The sequence below is a fragment of the Notechis scutatus genome, chromosome 9 (genome assembly GCF_049901735.1).
Source record: "Notechis scutatus isolate UNSWTSFEM ecotype Mainland chromosome 9, rNotScu1.2, whole genome shotgun sequence".
Taxonomy (NCBI): Eukaryota; Metazoa; Chordata; class Lepidosauria; order Squamata; family Elapidae; genus Notechis; species Notechis scutatus.
The window spans coordinates 2032934-2057928 of record NC_142017.1 but is presented as its reverse complement, the minus strand read 5'-3'; the positions used below and the strand labels follow the sequence as shown (position 1 = coordinate 2057928).

At 49.6% G+C, this 24995-nt stretch overlaps 1 protein-coding gene across 10 annotated transcripts in view; it reads right to left on the bottom strand.

Annotated features, from left to right (window-relative positions):
- The window catches only part of GSE1 (Gse1 coiled-coil protein), a 258953-nt gene that overhangs the window by 48896 nt on the left and 185062 nt on the right, over positions 1-24995 (bottom strand). For 6 of the 10 annotated variants that reach the window (XM_087971395.1, XM_087971396.1, XM_087971399.1 and 3 more), the window contains one exon: positions 40-258. In XM_087971395.1, coding sequence (XP_087827521.1) covers positions 40-258 — 219 coding nt within the window. Of the gene's footprint in view, positions 1-39; positions 259-11532; positions 11558-12131; positions 13690-24995 lie in introns of those variants that run through there. The other 4 variants (XM_087971401.1, XM_026684034.2, XM_087971397.1 and 1 more) reach the window with 3 other exon arrangements.

Genomic DNA, 24995 nt, shown 5'->3' with positions numbered 1-24995 from the left:
AAAGGATCACCATCAACTCCCCCCATCTCTCTCTCTTACCTCTGGGGTCTTCAGCCTGTTTGGCTAGTTTGCGCAAGGCGGCGGCAAAGCTGGAGGAGGGCACAGCCTGGACTTGTAAAGTGCTGTTGGCAGCCGGACTGCCACTGGGCACGAGGGCGCCATTGATAGGAGACGGGGCCAGGGGGCTGACAGTAGCGGTAGTCCGAGTGGCTGTTGAAAGCATTCCTAGAGAGGGTGACTTTGGCTCATGGCTCATGCCTGAAACAATGAGAAAAAGAAGCCGTGTCACTGGAAGAGAAAAGGCATCACGCTTACATCACACACACACACACACTTACACACACCAAGAGGGGCCAACCAGGCGCCGAAGAACCACGTGGAGAGGGAAGAGCGAGGGACAAGGAAGGGAGGAGGGAAGATGCCCTTTTAGGATGCCCAAATCATTCTGCATTGACTTTCCAGGAAACTTCGATGCCAGGGTCGCCCAACTTTGGCATGTTTTTAAGACGCGTGGACTTCTGGGAGCTGAAGTCCATGTGTCTTAAAGGTGCCAGGGTTGGGAAGGTCTCTTCTAGGCATTTTGTAAGAGAAGACCTGGAGGTCCATAGCTTAGAAAGGAAAAGGTTTCCTAACCCAACTTAAGTAGAAGACAAAGGACCAATATCTGGGGTAGGACGGTCCAGGAGATACCTGTCATGGAAGGAAACCAACCCACAAGTTCGGAGAACGAAGCTTCACCCTCATATCTGCCATGGCCATACCCACTTCACTTCTAGGACACCGCCTGCCTCCCATCTTGCCAAAAAGATGGGCTGCTCCAATCAGCTTCCTTGCTAGAGGAGACCAATACAGTCTGATCTAAGAGTCTCTGGGATGATGAGATTCTTATCCTTCCATCTTCAGAACTCAGGTCGTAGTATCGATCCCTCCTTAACCCAGCCTACTAGAGCATGGTGGCCTCCAGGAAGGATAGAGTTCATTCAACTCCTATGATGCTGCACAAACACACACACACACCCTGCCCTTTTCACATAGGACACAACAAGCCTGCGAGGAAGCAAGACGCCTCTCTGCTCAAGCTATTAAGAAACATGCGCAAGCTATCACGACCCCCCAAGGATTTGCTTGGCCCCATCGATGAGGCTGGAGAAGATCCATGAGTTTCTGGAACTCCTTTCACAACCTTCATTGACCAAAACGATGCCTTAAGTCCAGTCCAACAGGTGATGCAGAAGAAAGATGACAACTACAGTTGTGTATGTAGGTTAGCTACCCTCATAGGGCACGGAGGTCCATCCACCCCGTGTCCCACCACCTCAGCGGTATCCTGTGTCCTTCCTCCCACAACCTCAGAATTACAGGTAGCCCTTGATGTTCGACTACAGTTGAGTCCCAAAATTTCTGTAGCTAAGCAAGACTGTCGTTAAGTGAGTTTTGTCCCATTTTACAACCTTTCCCGCCATGGCTGTTGAGCAACTCGCTGCATTTTAAACTTAGCAACACAAGTTTTGTTGAGTAGCTCTGGCTTCCCCATTGACTTTGCTTGCCACAATGTTGGGACGCTGCAACCATCATAAATACAGTTGCCAAGTGTCCAAATTTTGGTGGCATGACCACAGGGATGCTGAGACGGTCATTAAGTGTGGGGGGGAAATGGTTCCTGTCACTTTTTTCAGCCCCATTTTGAACTCTGAATGGTCACTACTCAAGGAACGGTTGTTCCATTGTAGTAGCAAGACGGACAGCATTTCCTCCACCCACGAAGGATTTCAGGCGGGTGGAATCCCCACTGCACCTTTTGATACCCACTGTCGTTTGCTATGAGATGGGTGGCAAATCAGCTCAATAAACGACTTAAAAAATAAAATAAAATGTCTTTTTTCTTCTGGGGACCGGAATCCTTCAGGTAGCAGGCTTGGTTGCAGAAGAGAATTCCCCCACCTTTCCAGTCCAATCAAGAAAAATGCCCAAGATGAAACCAGATGCCTAACCAGAAACTCAACAAAATTAATAAAAGAGGAAAGAAAACTGTTTGCAAGGTTTCCACCCCAGGCAAGCAGTCTCTTTTCTCTCTTTCTCTGTCCATCTCACGCTCCCTCTTCTTGGATTCTTTTTTGCTTGTGGCTGCCAGCAATCTTTCCTCAGAGGCTGAAGCCCTTCCAGAAAATGTCCTCGAAGCGAGGCGAGGGTGAGGAAAGGAGGTGGGAGAGCTGACGGGGAACAATGAATCCAGGCCTCTTTGTGGAGAGAACTGGGTTAAGGAAATCCAAAGGGCTGACACAGCCCTGAAGGGAGCTGACGGGTCTTCTGTCTGTTGACAAGGTAGGGAAAGAAAAGCGCAAGACAGACCGATTTTTCTTTTCTTTTTGGGGGGGGAAGAAAGTTTGAGAGGGAGAAGATGCTCCAGCCAACCCAGCTCATTTCTCCTTGGGCTGTGGGGGGTGGGTGGGTGGGATTTCCCACATTCCCAAGGCCAAGATCAGATGCAGAGTTGGGTAAAATTAAGGGCCTGGAGATTAAAACATACAGGGAATGGCTGCAGGAACTGAAAAAGAGAAAAGAAAGACTGGGGGGTGACATGATAGCAGTATTTCAGTGTTTAAGGGGCTGCCCCAAAGAAGAGGGAGTTAAGCTGTTCTCCAAAGCCCCTGAAGGCAGGACAAGAAGAAGCAATGGATGGAAACTAACCCAGGAGAGAAGCAACCTGGAATGAAGGAGAAGTTTCCTAATAGTGAGAACAATTCAAGAGAGGAATGGTTTACCTCCAGAAGTTGTGGATGTTCCAGGGTTTTAAGAAGAGGTTGGACAGATACTGGTCTGAAATGGTATAGGGTCTCCACCTTGACCAGGGGGTTGGACTAGAAGGCCTCCAGGGCCCTTTTCGGCTCTATTCTGATTGATGCTCCGTCAAGTAGTCCCTTCTTATCTCCACACTTTCCACTGTCCTTTCCTAGGATTTCAAGGCCACGTCCCACCCTTTAGACCTTCGGAGGACCAGAAGTTCCTCTGGACTCGGGATCCCAAGAAGAGGACATTGGAAACTCCTTGGAGGGGTGCACCATTCGATCGTCCCTGACCCCCTTTCCCCAACCTCCAGCCTCTTGGAGATGCCTTCTATTCTGGAATGTCAGAGTCTCCTGTCTTTGAGAGGGGAACTGCTGATGCTGGGTTCCTTAAAATAGAATTGCCAGCTAACGGCTTGATTAGCAAAGCTAAAATTAGCATCCTTCTTCAGCTTGTGTTGCAGGATGAGGGGTGGGGGAACTCCCCTACCCCCAACCAGGGACAAAGCAAGTACAGCGAGAAGATGCTCTTCCTTTGCCCTCTCCCCGCCCTAGACACTGGAAACTCAATATCCCCTAAAGCAGGGTTTCTCAGCCTCAGCAACTTGGGCTTCAATTCCCAGGATCCTTGGGGGCTGAGGAGTTCTGGGAGTGGAAGTCCCACACATCCTCAGGTTGCTGAGCTTGGGGGAAGGAAACAGGCGCAGAGCCGTGGGTTGTGTTGTGGTTCACCAGCAGCTGGTGTAGACGGCAGCAGAATCGGACAGTAGGGAAGAACGGGGACCAATCGGGGAGTCTGGAGAGGACTCGGACAAGGATCCTGCGTCCGATGCAGAGATGGGGCCAGCACCATCTGGGAGTGGGGTGCTGCTTTTGGAGCCTGGCAGCAGCAAGGCAGAAGAACAAGGGGAGCCTGTTCCCAGTGTGCGTGTGCGCAGAGCTGCTAGATGGCAAGAACAGCTGAAACAAAAGGGGCAACTCGGGAGTAAGGCTGGGAGGTGATTGCCCTTCCCATAAGGGATAAAGGACAGGCCAAGATGACGAAACCTTTGCAGGAAGCAAAGTCGTTCATTCTGTTCAGACTCATTCTTGAAGCTCGGTTGGTTTTTGTTCTAGTTTATTGGACACTTGTTATCGGCAGCACTTCACAGGAGAGAAAGATGGGTGCTTATCTCGAGGGACTGTTTGAGATTCATTACCAGCTGGGAATGAAAACAATTCCCAGCATTGCCATAAAACAAGACTTGTTTTTAAAATAAGTGTGTGTGTACTTATGGTCTCGGAAGCCTTGGTCAGAAGAGATTGGAGCAGTTCTGAAGAATGCTTTTTGCACGGTGTTTTAAACGGGTTTGCAAAATATTCTCATTCTTTGGCTTCATCATACACCCACCCAGACTCACTTTTTTGGCCAATAAATGAATAATAAACGCTCAGGAGCAGGATCCTTGCCAATTCTGTGCACTAAAGGCTTCGCTTGTCATTAACAAAGAAGGTCACTTTGGGATAAAAACGGAGAGATTCCTTCATCCGAAATTTGCATGAAGGGGCACCAGCGTGCTGCACAGGGTGATATACAAGAAAAACAGGAGAAAATCCTTGGAGCTTCAACGCAGAGACCCGTCAGAAAACAAAGCACAAAAACCCCATCCATCCACTATCTAAGTGGGGTTACTGCTTAGCACGAACCCCTGACCAGGTCAGAGGTCTCCAAACTTGGCAACTTTAAGACTGGTGGACTTCAACTTCCAGCTATGTTGGCTGGAGGATTCGGGAGTTGAAGTCCACCAGTCTTAAAGTTGCCAAGTTTGGGGATCCCTGGTTTAGGCAGAGGTGAAAGGAAGCTGGCTGGCTGAGAGCCTTCTTTGTGCAGAAACATATGCCGTGACTCTGGAAAAAACCTTCAGACAGGCAACCTTCCAAGTGGGCTTGTTAGGAAAGGGGTGGGTTGAACTCTACCGCTTCCCCTTGCCCGCTGGGACTCGGCCTCTGCCTCTCTGCCCTCATTACACTCATGGCCACTAAACAAGGCCCTCTTCCCAGTTCTGCTCAGGTCAATTTATTCCTACCGCAGCTGGGCATGAAAGCTGCATCAGCAGGAAGGTGGAGGACTGGGCAGAGGAGAGGCAGCTGTCCTCTTCCAGCTGCTGGAGGATAAGGAGGAAGAGAATAGAGTCGGTTATGTTGGGAGCCATGGTGTCTCTTCTACCCAACCATCTCACCTAAACAGTTCCCTCTTTTGGATGCCACCTAGTCAATGTTGAGTCAACTGCGACTCTACGCAGGCATGAAAAGGTTGGATGTGCCGACGTTCAGAATGGCCAAATCTCTTTTTCCTCTTTCCCCTTTTGTGTTGTGTACAGTTCTGGTCTAGAATGTCTTCTCCACGCTGGTGGCTACAACACTCCTTGTTTCTAACACTGATGAGGTTACCCAGTTGGGTCCTGAAAGGTCTGCAAGGAAACAACCAAGCTCAGAGAGCTGCAAGGACCCCACAGTCCTCCTCCTCCTCCTCCTCTTCCTCCTCCCCTCCCCACAAACCCCACGCCCTTCTAGCCCTGAGGATGCTCCCAATGAAATGCCTGCAAGAAAACAAACACAAAGAGGACCAAAAGAAAGCTCTGCCAGCTGAAGGATTCTGGGAGCTGAAGTCCGCATGGCTTCAAGCTGCCAAGGCTGAGAAACATGTTTCTAACAATGTAATCTTGCTGGAACTTATCTTGTTACTCCAAGGTTCTGACTCTCCCCACTGAGCATAAATCGACCAGGCTGTCTGGAAAGCCAGCGGCTCCTACTCCCTTACCTTCCCGTCCCCATGTTCTTCCCCCTCGCAAGCTCCCAACAACCCATAAATGGCTCAAGAAGCATTACTTATCAGTGCTCAGCCGGCCGCCTGTGGCTTCCATAATTACCTCTGCTTTCATCTCCAGCTCTTCACAGGCACCCAGCTCCCGGGTTTGTGACTTTGGTGCTTTGTAATTACCAGTTAATAGCTCCGATGAATTCTCGGCTGCCAACCCCATTCCCCCTCTTCAAGTGCCAAATCCTGCCCCCTCTTTTCCCCCCTGACAGCCCCCTTTGGGATAATTATACCACGGGAAGCAGAGCTCAGCAGGATTCAAGCCCCCACCCCCTTCCTCCAATTCAGCTGCAGGTCCAAATCGAGTAATCACCCCTTCTGGGTAATTTTTTATTACTGGGGGGGAAAATGTTTGTGAACGAGGACAGCCCAGGAATCCTGGTGCCCACAAAGGAGCATCTTTATCATTCCTTGGGAACAAGCCTAGCCTGGAGCGGGGGGGGATGACATGGGAAGTGTTAGTTCCCACCCTGTTTGTCTGCCTACGATGTTCCCAGAGCCATGGAGAACAGCACATGATGTTCCTTTGCGTTGTTTAGCCCCACAAGATGGCCCCACTCTTCCCTGTAGCAAGAGCAGCTTGCAAGGTGGCTCAAGGTTGCAATCACGGCTCAGCTGGACTACTGCAATCCCTCTGAATGGGGCTGCCTCTAAATGCAGCTGCTCTTCCACTCACAACCAATCGTTTGGCGGCTGTTTGAAGTTACGGCACTGAAGAAAGTGACTCGGAACCGGTCCTTGGCATTTATGACTGTTCCGACATCTCCATGGTCACATGATGAAAATTTGGCCCCTTGGAAACTGGCCTGTATTTGCGACAGTTATGTCACTGCTGTTTGCGGTCTTCCCTGCCAACTTCTGACAGGCCTACTCAATGGGGGAAGCCGGGTTCACTTAAGGATCGCATGGTTCACATAATGACAGAGTTGCTTAACCACCGTGGCACAACGGGCCTTAAAATTCAGTGTGACTCACATCACCTTGTTTAGCCATGGAAGTTCTAGTCACAATTGTGGCCGTAAGGACTGCCTATCCCACTCAAAGCATGTGGGGGATTTAAAAAAAGTGCAGTGGCCTGTATGTTCACAAGCACTACGCACAACACAAAGACACTACACCTGTCCCAAGAGGTTTTCGGGTGAAATTGAAAGGGTTGGTTGAAAGCGTTGATCTCTAAAACTTGGTATTATGATACATCCAGCCAGAATGGATCCTTCCAAGATGAACAGCCTGGAAAAGATGGTTCATGGCCGCTCACTTCTGTCACCTTAGCAGGACTGAGATAAGGAGAAGATACTTCTCCATCATGATCCACGGGCTACGGAAGAACATTCTCCGCCTCAACAGTGATGGCCTTTAGAAGCAGGTCAAGACAACTGCTGTCCAGAGAGCTTTTGAAATTTAATTAGGAAATGACCCGATCATATTAGGTTTTTGTAGACTGCTTCCATTTTACGCTGAATATTGATTGTTTCGATTATTTGTTTATGGTACTGTGGAGGTTTTATTGTTACGCGATACGTTATTGCTTATGCTCTAATTTTGTGCATTGCCAAGAGCCTCATGACTAGTGACAGTATAGATGAGTAATAAATAAATTACTCTCCAAGGTTTTTCCAATTCTGGATGCTAAATCTCCATTATTGCCCAAGTGTTCAACTCAAAGAGAGCCATCTTCAAGATAACAGGACAGAAAGAAGGGTGGAGATAGAAGATGTACAAAACTAAAAGCACGTGTGGGGATTTATTTAGCAATAGCTAATTTAAGAGTGGAAGAAATTTGGGATAGCCCCTTTCCTTTTCCCAGATAGTTTCATGACAATGAAGCAACTTTATAAGATGCTTCAGCCTGTACACAAGCTGGAATGAGTAGACACATCACTGCACAACATGAAGGATGATCATGAAACAACAGCCCCCAACAACAAAACCTTCTTATTCCCTTCTTATTCACCTTCTCAATACCAAAGAAACCATCTTTATGGTTGACCTGTTGGCCAAAGTGTAGATATTCATAAGAAGAGCCTTGTTGGGTTGTGCCCATCTTATTCCTACATTTAATTTCTCACATAGGCCAATTGTCAGAAGGAGATGGGAAATGTAGTCCTTTCTCATCACTGTTCATCTTCCGCTGATGCCTGGATCATATGTCCAGTCCCAGAGATAACACAGAGGGTTCAAGGTAGACTTAGATATTCCTATTCTCCATAACACTTAATTCAATCGCCATTAAACCCATCCAAGTTAACTTTCACACAAACTACAATAATGAGCTCTACAGGTTAATTATGTGCTGTGGAAAGGTGTACTTTCATCTCTCATTCTAATCAGCTTCACTGAACAACCCCCGTCCCTTGGGTTTTGACAGAGGGAGAAAACCTACTTTCTTCGTACCACATTTGATTGGCCGGAGGGGATCTTCAAAAGTTAATCCTTTTCTTCTCTAGGTAATGCCTGTTTCTTCATAGGTTCAGCCTAGGAATACCTTATGCAATCTCTGCTCTCCATCTTGAGCAATAGAAGTTTTCTAGAAAAAACAGAGTTCCATGCTTTGGGTGAGGAACCTCAACTGAAGGAGGCTGGCTTTCTCCACCCTTGAATAGAATCTAGGCCTATTTTGCTATCTCCCTCCAAGGCCTACCAAACCAGTTTGGTGGCTTTCCTTCCTACTCATTCAGAGTTTGTCCTAAGGACAGGAGCTTCTAAATCTGCTTCTAGCTGACAGGGTTTCATTATCTGCTGGTTGAAATTTCTGGCTTTTCTTGCGCCACAGGCTGCTGTACTGCTACTGTGGTACAGAACAATGTATATGAAGCTTTTCCAACCAGACAAACCGAGAAAGCACATTCCTTCACTGCAGAGTTGTCCAGGTTTATTATAAGTTGCGTGGACCTCAAGCATTGATTGACCACAAGATGACCGCTAGAAGTCTTTCTATCAATTTGGGGTTAGATCAGTGGTGCATAGTGGGAAACTCTCTCTCACACACACACCCTTCTCTTTGGAGCCTAATTAGGAATTAAATCTGGGTTGGGCAAAACATCTGACATCCTATTTCTATTATTCCTTGTATCATCCAAGGGGAGGTTAGATTTTTTTTCTCCCTCAGCTCCTCATCAAAACATGAGTGAAAAGACCACCTAAATTCTCACAACATGACATGACTTAATTCTGGAAATCCACAACAGCATATATTCTTCCAGTTAAAGAAAAAAAAAACTTCAGAGCTTGACAGAGTATTTCACCAACTATGGAGTTGGGTGGATGGGAGACCCATGAATAAGACCCACAGAAGTGAATCAGCCCCATATATATTACCCTATATTGCCAGCCCCATATATATTACCATATATATTGCCAGAAACTCCGAACCCCCATCTATTTCCAGGATACAGTTTCTAAAGTCAAGTTGTGTAAGTCTGTGCAAAACCCTTAAAAGGTCCACCCAGCCAGCCACCTCATAATTCCAGGTGAGTAGCATGTCTTGTGTACAAAATGAAGAATGTCAAGTAGGTAAATATGCTCGCGCCTGTGTTTTCCACCATGCCATCTGCAAGAGCCTCAGCAGAGTTCGAGATGTTCTCATAATTGACAGCTGTCCAAAAACTGCTTTGATAGAAAGCAGCTTTGCTCGGAGGCAAGGGGGATAAGGCTCCGATAATCCCCGACACTAATAGGTTCTTCGACCAATGTTACATTGCTTCTTGTGTTCCATGTCGTTCAACCTCTTGTGCAAACAGACCATCACCCAAAGCCAGAGAATGTGAAAACTTCTCACAAGCAACCGTGATCAGCAGCCTGCGGAATGTGAAAAGGCCAGCCAGCGGCACACGGACTTAGCCCTCAGTCCATGAACAAATGGGAACGGTTCAGATCTTACATAGCTAAAACCCCATGTGACGGCTCCAGTGGAGAGCTAATTCTTCTGAGGTCTCTTCTCCTCAATCGAGGAGTCCCAAGAAAAGACACTGCCCATCTAAGTCCATTTTAATCATTGAACAGGTGGGTCTGAATTTTTTCCAGGTTTGGATGGGTACGCCAAGAAAAGTTTCTCCTGCCCTCGCACCCGTGTTGATTCTTTTCTCATGGGGAATTCCACCATCATCTCTGCCTGCGTTGTTTGCCATCTGCAAGAGTTCCTACTCACTGCATGGAGCCTTCTACCAGCAGGGACGGAGTTACAGCAAGCCATGGATGGTCTCCTCCCTCCGTTCCCTGCCTGCAATATCTAAAGATGCAGGAGTTATCCACAAGTAGCAAGCTTTCCCATAAACCTGGAAGGTGTTGCTTGGGATAAAAAAAAAAAACCACAAGTTCCTCAGCAGTTGCCTGATGTCCAAAATAATCAGAGGAACTTCAGGCAAATCCATCTTCAGCTCCTTCATCACTGGGTGGTTTTGCTATGAAGAACCTCTGGAGACCTTCAAGGACTTGTTGTACATTCCTGACACCAAGCATCAGTAGGGTTGTGCTAGGGCTACTACAACACACTTATTCCAAGGTCCAGTGGCCAAGGAAATATTCCGTTTGCGTCCTGCTGCTCTGACAACATTGACCACCTTCTGGTCAGGCAATACGATGCCAACCACCTGGCGAATCTCAACGAGGGTCAGTCCAGCTGACTGCTCCCTTCTGAAGTCTTGCCAGTGATGCTTGCTGGGGGACCTTAGCAAATGAGCTCCCTACAACCCAGCCTTAATTGTTTTGTACTGCTTGCAAAACCAGTGGAGCTATTTGTGTCGCATGTCAATGGACCTGCAGAACAAGCCGAGCTGGCTCCACAATCCCTGGAGCTGAAGGATTCAGCTCTGTGAGTTTGGTCTCCTCCGGTGAACTTGAGTTTATCATATGCAACCATCAAAGCGGACAGCTATGAAACAGAACAATCAAGCCACAATTTATGGAGCTAGCAATGCCAGTCCTACCTTCCTCCTCTATGTAAGGAGGCCTTAAAACCAGCCAGATCAGTTGGCCACTGAAGCTTCTGCACAGCACCTGAGCAGATCCTTCAGACCAGGGTTCCTCAGCCTCAGCAGATCCTTCAAACCGGTGTTTGTCAGCCTGAGCAGATCAGTGGTGGTATACTACCGGTTCGGACCGGTTCGGACGAACTGGTAGTAAAAAAAAGCCCACGATCAGCTGAGAGGAGGGGGAGAAAATCCTCTGACAATCACCTGATTGGCGCTGCAGGCCTCAGCTGGTTTGGGGAAAGCTGCCTGTCGGTGTTAGGCAAAGTACGCCCACCAAACCGGTGATAAAACAATTTGAATCCCACCACTGGAGCAGATCCTACAGAGACCAGGGTTCCTCAACCTTAGCAACTTGAAGATATGTAGACTTTAACTCCCAGATTGCTGGCTGGGAAACTCTGGGAGTTGAAGTCCACCGGTCTTAAAAGTTGCCAGGTTTGAGAAACCATACTCCACAGCCTTCTCCGAAGCGCTTATTCGTGGCAAATGCTCTTCTCTTCAACTGATGCAGCTGCTTCATTAAACTGCCCACAAGTGATTTGCAAGCAGATGCATTTCCAGGAAAACCACAACCCGCCCATCATCTTTTGACTGTGACATGCGGAGCCCCTCACACTCGCCCACCCCCGACGCGCAGGTGCATACAAGGTGCCTTTCCATACAAAACAAGCTTCTGTTTTGGAACATCTTTTCAACTCGTCTACAGCATGAAACATTTTGCTGATTACTTGAGGGACATTTGCAGAGTTTCCAGATCTGACCTTCCCTCTCTCCTTCCCTCTGTCAACATCCTTGTGTGGCACACAATCCTCACCACTCCCCCTGGACACAACCCAAGATACCACTGGGTGCATCTTTCTCGATGAAACACAGTTAAAGAACCGGGTAGCTGTGTAAAACATAAATGTCAAAACCAGCTCACCTTTCTAACCAACTCCAGCCATCCAGTTGAGTGGCATAGATTTCACTCCCAGCCCAGTCTGTTTGCCCTGCCCTGCTTTGCCCTCCCCTCCCCCTGGAGCCCAGCCAAACCCTCCTTGCATCCGTTGCCAGAGCCACGCTGACATCACTGGTGAAAACGATTTTCTGCCCATACACAGAGTGCTTTTTTTCCTTGACTTCGAGAAGGAACTAAGCAGCTTCCTTGATTGACAGCAGTGTTTTTCAACCTTTTGCCCCTTTGAGATATGGGAGGCCTTCAAATCCCAGAATCCCTCATCCAGGAAGCTTCAAGATGAATGAACTTCAATTTCCAGAATGCTGCAGTCAGCCTAGCTGGCTGGGGGATTCTGGGAGTTGGAGTCCACCCATCTTAAAGGGGCCAGGTTCGAAAAACACTGACAGCATCATACAATGCTTGTCCAGTGGACATCTGGAGACCCCTTTGTAAAATTTAGGGGTCAGCCTTCCCCCCGAAATGAGGAGGGCAGCGTAAGAAGTTGACACCCCGAAAAACTGGAACAGCGTGTGTGTGTGTGTGTGTGTGTGTGTGTGTGTGTGTAAAATCATTCTGAAACTCACCTTTGCAAAGGAAAGCACCCCGAATGTCGAACGTTCCTTGCCTTACTCCCGTGTTTGCCTCCATTTCTTGTGCCAGGAGCAAACCAGCCAACAGAGAGATGGGGAGGGACTCCCCGTTTGTGTCCCCTGCCCTCAAACCACCTGCCGGAGCTGAAAACCCCCCACCCTCAGGGTCAGTTCAGTTCTTCTATCCCCTTCTCCCCCTCCCAGTTCTGTTCTTTCCTGCATCGACAGGGCTGGGGGAAGAAAAAAAACCTACCATGCCAAACCAGAGTCGGGTGCCGCTTTTCAGCAAACAAACCAGCTGGCTGTCTTTCTGCTTTGTTTTTTTTGTTTTTTGTTTTTTTAAAGCCTGCCTTCTTTCTAGCCAGCTGCCCTCTATCAAACAGCTGCCCCACAGGCAGCCATCCAACAGATGAAACCTGCACCGCACGGAGGTGCTAAGTAGGGAGGAAGGACTCCACCTGCCGCAGCCCAACGGGAACCTGGGGAATTGCCGTCAGCACCTTGCAATTGTGCTGAAGTTACAGAGTGCCTGGGATGACCCACTGGAGACAGACTGCCTGTCTCCTCGGATGCAACGCTGCAGTTTTGGCTCTGCAGCAAAGCGACGCGCGGGGAAGGCGGCTTTCCACCAAGTCTGCCAGGGGTGGAGGGAGAAAGGGGAGCACCTAGCTGGGCTACCTGGGCTGGCCCACCTGGCTCAGGAACGCTGGGATTTGGCGTCAAGGTGTCATCCTCACCCTGCTTCAGAGTCAATGGTTTCCTGGGTCTTGCAATGTGCAAGACGAGGATTGTGGCTGGGCTGTGGGAGGACACAATAAAGGCGGGGAAAGCTTCAGTCCAGAGCTTTGTCCTGTACCCAATTAGCACCTGGGTATCGCTTTGCCCGAGATGCAGGTGTGTGTGTGTCTCTCTCTCTCTCTCCAACTGCCTCTGAGAACCCCCGAGCGAGTGCGTTTGTCAGCACTTGCAGGCTTCACCGCTCCGGCAGGCGCTGCACACGCCTCCGACTTCTCTGCTGGCAGGGAACCAGGCGCTGGGAAGCTGCCATCTTCTCCTCCGTGGCTTTATGGCAAGAGGAGACGCCCCGGGCCAAGAAGTGAAACCTGTCTGCCTGCCTTGGTGACAGGGGAGGGCCCTTGTCGGTTGGAGGAAGGAGGGGGGAGAGTGGGAATGACACGCTTGCAGGCTGTCGAGGGAGAAGAGAGTGGGTGGAAGCGAGAGTTCCTCTCGGTGGGCCTTCTCGCTCAGCCCCTCTCGCTCGGGTTAGGAGACAACGAGGCTTTTGACGTTCAGCATCATCCCTCCCCCAGGAAGGGTGCGATTCCAAGAGAGAGACTTTGATTTCTTCAGGGGATGTGGCGGTGGGGACTTAAAGGTCCTTTAAGAAGGGGAGGGAAAGGGCAGGAAAGAGGGAGGGAGGGAAGGAAGGAAGGAAGTCAGAGAAGAAGAGGGAGGGAGGAAGACAGAGAAGAAGAAGAGGGAGGGATGGAGGAACGGAGGAAGGGAGGGGAGAAGAGGGAGGGAGGAAAGAAGGAAGGAAGAGAAGAGGGAGGGAGGGAGGAAGGGAGAGGAGAAGAGAAGAGGGACGGAGGAGAGAAGGAAGAGAAGAAGAGGAAGGAAGGGAGAGAGAAGAGGGAGGGAGGGAGGAAGACAGAGAAGAAGAAGAGGGAGGGATGGAGGAAGGGAGGGGAGGAGAGGGAGGGAGGAGAGAAGGAAGAGAAGAGGGAGGGAGGGAGGGAGGAAGACAGAGAAGAAGAGGGAGGAAGGAAGGGAGAGGGAAGAGGGAGGGAGGAAGACAGAGAAGAAGAGGGAGGAAGGGAGGAAGGGAGAGAGGAGAAGAGGGACGGAGGAGAGAAGGAAGAGAAGAAGAGGGAGGGAGGGAGGAAGACAGAGAAGAAGAGGGAGAAAGGGAGAGAGGAGAAGAGGGAGGGAGGAGAGAAGGAAGAGAAGAAGAGGGAGGGAGGGAGAAGAGGAGGGAGGGAGAGAAGAGGGAGGAAGAGGGGAAGAAAGGAAAGGGAGGGTGGGTGGGTGGGTAGAAAAAAGGAAAAAGAGGAGAAGGAGGAAGCCATTTTTATATTCTAGAGCAGCATTTCTCAACCTTAGCAGCTCTCAGGTGTGTAGATTTCAACTCCCCACATCTTCAGGTCAGGGGAATTCTGGGAGTTGAAGTCCACCCATCTTAATGTTGCCAAGTTTGGGAAACGCCGTTCTCCAGATTCAAGAGCGATGCCTCTCAATCGCCACCACCTCAAAATGGCACCAAGGTGTGAGGACACAACGTTCATCTCAAGATGCAAACTTTTCTGAAGACACCTGCCCAGCTTTGGCTCCTCCGGTGGAAGCCCAACAAAAAAGCTGCAAGGGCTCTTTCCACAGTTGCTGGAAAAAAACACCCTTGTGGCTCTGATTGAAGGTTGTTTTGCTTAGCCCAGAATACGCTGCAAAGATCCCTCACTGGGAGGAGAACTTGTCTCCGTCTTCCTGTCCAGCTGTCCAGAACTGGGCACAGCCAAGGAACTAGAATTGCACAGATCTTGATCATAGATCTTTAGCATGAAATGCAAAGTCTTGGAAATGGTAAGAGGAACTTGTCCCTCATTCAGAGTGAATTCGCCAAGGTGGGGTCTCTGTGTGGTTTGAAAGGCTGCTCGTTCTCTTTCCAGCTGGGCTAAATTGCTATTTATGAGATAAGCTATCGGTTCATTTGCCTGTGGTCTCAATGGTTTGTGTGTCTATGCTCCTCTCCCAGCCTCTCAGATCTCGGATTCCTGCTTTCCAAGGGTGTTTTCCTACACCTTTGCTTTCACAACTGGCTTGTTCATTGTAGGCGATGGGGTTTTTGCTCACAACCCTCAATAAAGCTTCTTCCAACTTGGAACTGTCTTTGCGGTCATCAGCAACCCCCACAACTGCAAACTTTGCAATGCTTGTGTCTGTATTTCTGTTTGGGAAGCCATCATCTAGCTTGACTATCTGGCCTAGAAGGTCTTCTGTGGAGGATATTTGTTGTTGTGAAGTAGTGTCGACCCATCATGACCCCCATGGACAACGTTTCTCCAGGCCAGGGGTCTTCAAACTTGACAGCTTTAAGACTTCAACTTCCAGAATTCCTCCTCCAGTCATGTTAGCTCAGGAATTCTGGGAGTTGAAGTCCACAAGTCTTAAACTTGCCAAGTTTGAAGGCCCTTGGTCCAGGTCTTCCTGTCTTCTACCATTCTCCGGAGTCCATTGAAGCTCACGCCGACTGCTTCAGTGACTCCATCCAGCCACCTCCTTCTCTGCCGTCCCCTTCTTCTTCTTTTGCCCTCCATCATTCCCAGCATCAGGCGCTTCTCCAGCGAGTCCTTCCTTCTCATTAGGTGGCCAAAGTCTTTGAGTTTCACCTTCAGGATCTGGCCTTCTCAAGAGCAGTCAGGGCTGATCTCCTGCAGGACTGACTGGTTGGATCACCTTGACAGTCCAAGGGAGTGCTCTTCTCCAGCACCAGAGTTCAAAGGCCTCCATTCTTTGGCGCTCAGCCTTCCTTAGGGTCCAACTTTCACAGCCCTACATTGCAACCTAACATCTGGATCTGGAAAACAGAACACCGTAACACTGTCTGAAGGCCACAGTGTGGTTGCTATGCCCAAAGCCTCTGGACCCACAAGTCCTTCAAGCTTAGGAGTTCTTTCTGCAGGATTTAATTCTTTAGTCCAAACCATTTTGATGTTCTTAAAATGGAGAAGGGACCACCACATCATCTCAAAAATTAGTGGATGGAATAGAGAAGCAGCATTACTTCTAGCTGCCACTAGGAGGAGGCAGCTGGCCAGCTGTTGATCTGCTCAGCCCAGCAGAGGTGAAGCGGGGGGGCGGGGGGTGGGCTTCCAAAGATAACTGAACTACATCTCCCAGGAGCCCCACAGAGCTGGCCCAGTGAAGAAGAATTTTGGTAGGCCTTGTGCAGTCATCCCTGGACGGCTACCGGTTCCCCATTCCAGGAAATGTTCCTTCTCGTACAGAAGGAAGCACCTCTTCTGGCGGGCTAGGCAGTGTTTTCCTTCTGGCCCCCTAACTCCAAATAGGGGACCCAGATCCCCTGGAGGGCCTGAGCCTGTGGACGCTTCCAGACTCGTCTGAGAGCATTTGGTGCAAATCTGGTCGACAGATGTTCTCTGCCCTCACAGGAGGGAGCCCTGCAGCCCCCTGCCCCCAGCTGCTCTTTGGGGTGGCACAGTTGGGGCCACGCAACATTAAGGCTCACTGGTGCCCTAAGCACCCACAAACCTTGGTGCCCCCCCCATTTTGTACCTACTGTACAAACAAAGACATAGGCTCCATAAAGGTTTTCGTGGCCCCCCCCTTTGGGCCTGGTGCCCTCAGCAGGTGCTTAGTCTCCTTGATGGTTAATACCCCACTGGCGCTCAAGGTACCCCTTTGGCTCGCCCCTCCCAAAGCACGAGAAGGAAGCAGCTCCCTGCCTCGCACAGTGAGAGGTCATCAGCGCCTCCAGGTAAGTGGGAAAGCATCCTCACAACCGCAGAGAAAGCCTTGGAAGGTATCGAGTGGCGTTTAAAAATGGAAATGGAAAAGGCGGAGGACCGAGTTTGTTGATTCGGAGGGGGTGGGGAAGAGTCTTGGATAGCCAGGTAACACTGGGCTTCTTTGGGGGGGCGCACTGGCTGCAAACCCCCCACCCACCCCAGTTTGAGGGCTGACTTCTTCTGATAAGCTAAGCCACAAACCGTGATTTCCAAAGCACTAAGAATAGTCCTCGTTGGACAACTGTCCTGTTTAGCAACAGCTCAAAGCAACAACGGTGCGGGAAAGCAGATTTACAACCAGTCCTCCCACTTAGAACCATTGCAAAACCTCCAAAATCTCCATCCCGCGACAGCATCCGACAACTGGAATCGACGGAGAACTTCTGCAGTAAAACAGCAGGCCGCGATTGCATCTTTGTTTAGTGACCGCCTCATTTTGCAATGAGTGGTGGGTTCCAACTGGTGGTCGTGGAGCAAGGACTGCCTGCATTCGTCCCACGTGGCAAGTCAACCCCAAAGAAAGCCACAGAATTTCCGCCGTGGTGGAAAGAGAGCCACAATACACATCTACCAAAGGACCGACAGTTACCTGCACTCGGCCTGATCCAAAAGGGACACTGAGTCAGGGGCTGTAAAGGCAGGTCCTCCCCCACCTGCCAATTGCCCACCTCTCCCCCCCCACCCCCGAGATCCTATCACCAGCTGGTCTGAATTTAGGATGCTCCCATTTCGCTTCTAAGGATTAAGGCGTTCAAACAAAGGCAGGTTTGCAAGAGGAATCTGATCCGTGTGAATCTAATTCCCCTCGCCAAGAATCACCCCTGACTGAGAAGAATATTCCTAAGTATGCATGGCGCATGTGCGCCCCACTGTTAATTCCTGACCCACAACGGCCCACCTTCCAAAAACCCAACCAAGCCATCTTCCCAAAGGGACGGAACGCTGCCCCCTTTCCCCAGGTGCTCCAGCTGTCTTCTGTTTTGTTTTTTTTTCTGGGCTGATTTCTTGGGGAGGGAGGGGAGAAAGGGTCCACGCCACCTGGCCTCCGGGTGTCCTGACAGGCCCTCCCCAGCCTCTCTCTCCCAGGCTCATAAAAGATGGAGGTCAAACTCTCTGAACAGCCTGGCATCTGAAGGATGCAGCAATTACCAGGCTGCGGAGACAGGTGCAAGGAGAGATTTATAGGCGCTCGCAAGAAGCGGCAGGCAAGGTAAATGTGCTTGGAGTGGAGGAGGAAGGGGGGCAGAGGCCATAAATCAGGAGGACTCCGGCGCTTGCATTGCCCTTTACCAGCGAGGTGGGCTGGTGCAGCTGGCGGCGCCCCAGCCTCCTCCAGGATTTCACACCTGGCTCCCCTAGAAAGGTTGCCAAGAGACCCCGAACACAACTGAGTTCAGCACCGCCGTTTAAACCCCGGGCTGGCAGCACGGAGGCCCCTCTAAAAGCCGTGAATAATAGACAAGCATCCTTCAGGAATCGGCCGCCATTGAACTCAACCCGTGCCACCCACCGCCTGCGCCGAACGCAGCTATTTTGAGCTCACAGAAGCGAAAGCAGCGGAACTAATAATATATTACCAAATGCAACGGGGAGAGGTTCTCTCTTTCTGGCTGCCAGCAAATGGAGCAGAAAAAAAAATGGAAAGCAAAACGCAGAGCATGGATTTTGCCTGCCACGCTTCTCGGGGCCAGGGTCGGAAGGAAGGGGTGGGGGGAGAAGCCAGGGACCCTCAGGGAGAAAGGGAGCTTGAGACTGGGCTACGGGAAAGGGCTGGCATGGGGAGAAAGAAAGAAAGGAAGAAAGGAAGATAGGAAGGAAGGAAGGAAGGAAGGAAGGAAGGAAGGAAGGAAGGAAGGAAGGAAGGAAGGAAGGAAGGAAGGAAGGAAGGAAGGAAGGAAGGAAGGAAGAGACACAGAGAGAGAGACAGAGAGAGAGAGAGAAAGAGAAAGAGAGAGAGAGAGAGAGAGAGAGAGAGAGAGAGAGAGAGAGAGAGAGAGGGAGAGAGAGAGAGGGAGAGAAAGAGAGAAAGAGAGACAGAGAGAGAAAGAGAGAGAGAGAGAGAGAGGGAGAGAGAGAGGGAGAGAAAGAGAGACAGAGAGAAAGAGACAGAGAAAGAGAGAGAGAGAGAGAGAGAGAGAGAGAGAGAGAGAGAAAGAGAGAAAGAGACAGAGAGAGAAAGAGACAGAGAAAGAGAGAGAGAGAAAAAAGAGAGAGAGAAAGAAAGAAAGAAAGAAAGAAAGAAAGAAAGAAAGAAAGAAAGAAAGAAAGAAAGAAAGAAAGAATGAAAGAAAGAAAGAAAGAAAGAAACAGAGAGAGAAAGACAGAGAGAGAGAAAGACAGAGAGAGAGATAGGGAGAAAAAGAAAGACAGAGAAAGAGAGGCAGAGAGAGAAAGAGACAGAGAGAGAAACAGAGAGAGAAAGAAAGAAAGAAAGAGAGAAAGAGAGAAAGAGAGAGAGAGAGAAAGAGAGAAAGAAAGAAAGAAAGAAAGAAAGAAAGAAAGAAAGAAAGAAAGAAAGAAAGAAAGAAAGAAAGAAAGAGGAAGATAATAATCTGTCAATGGTCAAAGACCTTTCAATCTGCCATAAGGGAGGATACATTTCAAGGAAAATCGATTGTTTTTGGAACAAGAGATGGTGGGGCTGAGAACTCCCCAAAAGCAAAATAATCCCCAAATCTGAGACGTGTATTAGCACAGCAACCCTACCTGTAACAAGACAATCTATGTACATTAATAGAATAACCGTCTTGGAAGGGGTCTTGGAGGCCTTCTAGTCCAGCCCCCTGCTTGAGCAGGAGACCCTAGGCCTAGAGCATTTCAGACAAGTGGCTGTCCAGTCTCTTCTGAAAATCCTCCAGTGATGGAGCGCCCACAACCTCTGAAGGGAAGCTGTTCCACTGTTAGGAAGTTCCTCCTTAATTCCAGGTTGCTCCTCCCCTTGATGCGTTCCCACCCATGGCTTCTTGTCCTGCCTTCAGGGGCTTTGGAGAAAAGCTTGACCCCCTTTTTCTTTGTGGCAACCCCTCAAATATTGGAAGAGTGCCATCATGTCACCCCTAGTCCTTCTTTTCATTAAACTAGACAAACCCAGTTCCTGCAACCTTCACATGTTTGAGCCTCCAGTCCTCTAATCATCTCCGTTGCTCTTCTCTGCACTCTTTCCAGAGTCTCAACATCTCTTTTTACATTAACTATGATCCACCTCAGGAGTCGCTGATGCCAAAGTCAACACCCATTTGGTGTATGTTTGCGAGGCCTTGTGAACACTCCTCACCTCTGAACAAAAATGGCAAGCCACCTTAACAGAGTTTATCACTAGCCGAACACAGCCATAACCCTTAGAAGCACAGATATAACAGATTCTCCCAATTGCTTCTGTCCCACACCTTAAACCGGAGTTTAATTCACAGCCAAGATCTGAAGGCCTCCAGAATATGACAGTTAAGGCATGCAGGTTTGAACATGAGCAGCACTGAGGATCTATGATTCTCTCGAAAACATGTTAGCCAGAGGTGACGGATCCTTTTAGATAGATCGTGATGGATTACGAGAGGCAACCCGGTGATGCAACACCAGGGAAGATGTGTGCCATGAGGTCTTATGAAACTGGGTAACCACCTACACTTGAGCTGTCCTAAGCACAACACAATAAAATTAAGATGGAGAGATTGCACACCTACCCGTTTTGCCGTTGGCTTCTCTGCGGACTTCTGTGTTCCTAGGGAAGCTGTCGCAAAGCCATTTGTGGCCCACAACTCTGTCTGTCCTTAGGGGTGATTGTGAAATATGGAACCTACTGGGAGTAGGAAAGGACTGTCTTCTGCCTCTCACCAGTTTGTTCTCAAAGATCTGCCTTTGGCCTGCCATTCTGCTCAAAGGCTTCTCCTGGGGAGGAATCGTCATCCAACAGAAGCTCGGAAGACTAAGCCAAGAAGAAGCATAACGAGTTCCAGATCTCCCTAAGTTGGTTGACCTGCTCCAAAGCATCAACACCTGGACATCCAAACATTTTGAACCACCTCCTGGCTTCTCTCTCTCTCTCTCTCCCAACTCTGCCTATCAAAGCAGGAAGGAGGGTTACACCAATCAAGCGGATGAGTTTGAACTGGGCTTGCGTGGGTGAAATCAGGCAGGAATACCACCTAGTTGCAACAACACTGATATTTATTATGACCGGGATGGCGATGATGACGGAAAGAAGGTGTCTCTCGCCAAGTGGATTGCATCATTTTCAGATTCTTGCTTCAAAGATCCAAAGGATATCAAGAGCATGGTTCATTAGCAAATTAATTAGGCGACTGCCTGGAGCCCAGATCTCTCATCGCCCCTGATCAGGTTCTGGCAGAAGACCTGAGTGCTGCTAGGAAGGACAGGTTAGCAAATCGTTACCCCTTCCAGACCTCCCCTTCTAAACTCCATATGCTCTGCAAGTCACACCCACACCTGTCACAGCTACAAGCCCATGAACCTGGGAGCCACGGAAAGTTTGTCCTGGCAACCAGAGCAGATTTTCAAGCTATAAAGAAAAGCTTGGAGGATACAGCCTCCCTCCCTCCAACTCTCCAGCAAGGTAACTCCCCTCCTTTTCAAACGGAGATAGCTGGGAGCTTGCTTGGAAATCCCCACTGCAAAATGTCTCCCGTTTCAGCCCCCCTCGTAGTTCAGAGCTAACAGGCAAAACACAGCAGGGATGGTGTTCCCTAGTTGGGTCATGAGAGGTCTGCAAGAAAGCAACCGAGCTCAGAGAGCACCAAGCACCCCCACGAGATGCAGCCCCTTCCCAAGAGATCAACTTATCTGCCTCCTAGCTTTGAGTCTACTCAAGAGAAACGAGATTTTAAAGAGGGTTTTTTATTCAGGATTTCTGGCCTTGCTGGCTTGCAAGAATGCAACCGTTCCCCAGATCCTGGGCTAGAGGCAAGGAGCAGAGTGATTCCCAACAAAATAGTCGTTTTCTCCTCTTTGGAGCCCAGCAACCGTACAAGGGCAGGGAGAAAAGGAAACATTCCTGCAATCAACTCCCTCTTTAGGCAGCCTTTCAATTAGACAAACTATGGGAGCAGCTTTAATTGACCGCCCTTAAGAAGCCTCTTCATCAGAGATTAAGCCAAGATTTCAGCTGAAGGAGAGTTAAGATGCAGCCAACGGCCTTTCTCACCATGCCACAAGGTCTCCCAAGAGTCCTCTGGCCTGGATGTAGCCAAGGACGAGTTATTCTGAGGTTCCCCTGACTTGCTTGGGGTCCCAGGTAAGGCTGATTTGGCCTTTGCAATTGATAACTATGAAATGAAAACAGGAAGGCCCCCCCGTGCAGCCAGCGCGGTCTGCTTAAAGGAAGCCAACCCTCTCCCTCAACAATCCTGGCTACTTCACACTCCCAAGCTCCTGAGACAAGTGGTTGTGCTGTCATCTTAGGCACCCGTCCTCTCATGCAAAGAAGGAGCTCTAAGTGTCCAGGTTTAATGAACGTCTGCAGAATCACCCAGAACCTCACCATCGAAGTTGGGTTCATGCAAATCACTGGCCTGGCCAGGATTCCTCCGAGGAAAACAACAGCTGTTGTCCTGCTAAGGCTCCAGGAAGAAAGGATTACCCGACTGAAGTGCCCACAATAAACAAACTTGTCTTGGGCAAACATGAGCTGGTGGAAGAAACAGAATTGTCAAACCGGTTCTGGGTGGGAAACACCTAGGATGGTCTTGAACGTAGCATCTGCTGCTCTGCTGTTTTTATCTAAGAGGACAGCTCTTCTACGGCTCTAGTTTCCTCCTGCCAAAACATCTGACTGGGAGACCCAGAGCATGCTAGACTAATAAAACAGGGTATTGTGTATGGAGCAGGCGGGTCTTCAGTAGGTTCTGACCGGTTCTGGAGAACCGGTAGCGGACATTTTGAGTAGTTCAGAGAACCGGCCAATCCCACCTCTGACTGGCCCCGCCAACCCCATCTCTTCTCCGCCTCCCATTGAGTCCCAGCTGATTGGCTGGGACTTCTTTGTTGCCCTGCATAGGAGAACGGAGCTGGAAAGCAGGTTAGTGGGGTGGGGAGGGAAGGGGGGGGATTTTGCAGTGACCTTCCCCTGCCATGCCCACCAAGCCACGCCCACCAAAACACGCCACGCCCACCAAGCCACGCCCACAGAACCAGTAGTAAAAAAATTTGAATCCCACCAACTGGTATGGAGGATGCACCATGGAATTTCCATAGTTCTACGGAGGGGAGAAACCCTCTCCAGATTTTTAAGTCTACTTCTCCCAAGCCGACTTTTGCAGGAAGAACCGCTGAGGACTTCCTAAGCAGCCAAGGAGAGTTTGCAGCCCCTGGCCTAAGTCACTTGAGATCACGGCCTTCCCGGCTCTGGTGCTCCTTATGGGAGAGCTGGGTGGGGAGAAGTTTCTTCCGGCCACCCCCAGGCCGATCTAAAGATACTTCTTAACAGGCTTCCGGCCAGTTTGAAGAAGCCGCATTGAGATTTTTCCACCCTCCCCGGCACAAGCTGGAGTCTCCTGCCTTTATGGTGCCACTCGATTAGCCCCACTCAGTTTTTGCAGGCCCTGTCACTGATCACCCGGCTGTGGATCACTGATCTGCTAAATGGCAACAAGCTGGTTTAATAAGGGTTTGTTTTGAGGGCAATCGGAAAAACGAGCATCAGGCAGAATGCCCGTGTTTGGCAAGCAATTTGCAAAGGGCACGAGGGCACCAAGGGCAACGTCTCCACCGCTCCCTGCTCTGTGCCCTCTGCATGCATTAAGGAGCAGCGGGCAAGTAGCACATTTGGGGAGAATTACTACCCCGATGGCTTTTCGGAGATGCTTTAGTTCAGCTTCCTGCACCGAGCCAGAGATGCGGACTTCACCTCTTTCCTCCTTGAAGATTTCATCTCATCATTTCAATTATTCATCACTGTATTGTTAAGGACCAAGGTGCTCGTGCGTTTAAAAGGGAGGCAGGTGGGGCCACTTCATTCCTATTTAGACCGCGCCTATTTGCCTGGCTGCAATGGGAAGAAGGAATAACCTTGAGGAACAGAAGGAAAAGATACAACCAAGACGTTGGTCTGATAAAAGGAATCTGAGTCCAGGGCAGAAACGTAATGCAAGAAAGCATGCAATAATGGCGAATATCTGTAGCTCAGGCGTAGGATGAAGGTACCGGTTCGTTCTCCGAGCTTGTGGTTTGGTTTCTGAATGTTGGAATTTTGGATCCATCACAAAACCCTTACCTGATGTGACCCACACCTGACCCATCACTAGACCCTCACCCATCACAAGACTTACTAACCACACAAAACCCTTAGAAGCAGAAGAATACCAACACTGACATCCCCTAAATTCCACTGGAGATGTTACCTAGACTGGTAATGAAATGTTTGGAAACCAACCCATAAGCTCGGAGAACGAGCTTCCTTCCGTGAGAAAGCATCTCAGGACCTTCCCCAGGACTCATGAACGCCTCCATCTCACTCAGTCCATTCCAAGCTCCTTGTGCATCTCCCATCACAACCGCACCCGTTTTGAAGGGCTTGGGAGTTCCCGGTCCTTTCTCTTTTGGAGACAGTCAGAGAAGGGAATACCGCACAGCCAACAAAAGATCTTGGTTTTGAGCAAACATCTGCAGTAATAAATTTTAAAATGTAGGCGGGGGAGAGAGAGAGAGGAGAAATGAGGAAAGACCCCCCAAATGCAGACTGATCTGGAAAAGAGCAAGAAATTCCAAGAGGCACGAAAAGAGAACATGTTCTCCGCTCTGGAGAAGAACGGCGCTTGCAAGTGAGGCTGGGCTGGTTGAAACTTCCCTCCCCACCCGCCCTTAACTCTTGACCCACATGGCCTTCTGGCCTGGCCGTGGCTCCACTTGCAACCAAGTCAACTCATTGTGAACTCTTTGTCTTGCTTTTTTTTGTGGTGGCCAAAGAGCCCCCAGGAGATGAATTTAGTGGTGTAGGCCATTGAGTTTTTATACCCCACCTGGGAGAAATTAAAAGTTTCTTTGAGGTAGGAGCATCACCTGTAAACCCTTCTGCAGACCAAGATGGAGAGTTGAGGTCAGAAAGGGGGGGGGGGAAAGGGGGTGCAAAGTATTAAATCTCCCCTAGGATGAAGAGACCAGCCCCTTCCCCTTAAAAGGCCCAGACATGCAACCCCACAAATAAGGAAGCCTCTCTTAAAATCAAACCACAAAACTTCCCAAGTCAGCTTCTTGGAAGCCCCCACCCTATCCCAAAAAGCGATTTCTTCCTTGGCTGGGTCTCTGGGGGGATGGGTGGGGGGGAGAAACGACCAGGGGAGCTAACTTTCCCCCCAGATAATTGTCCCTCCTCCTTCTCTCTTTC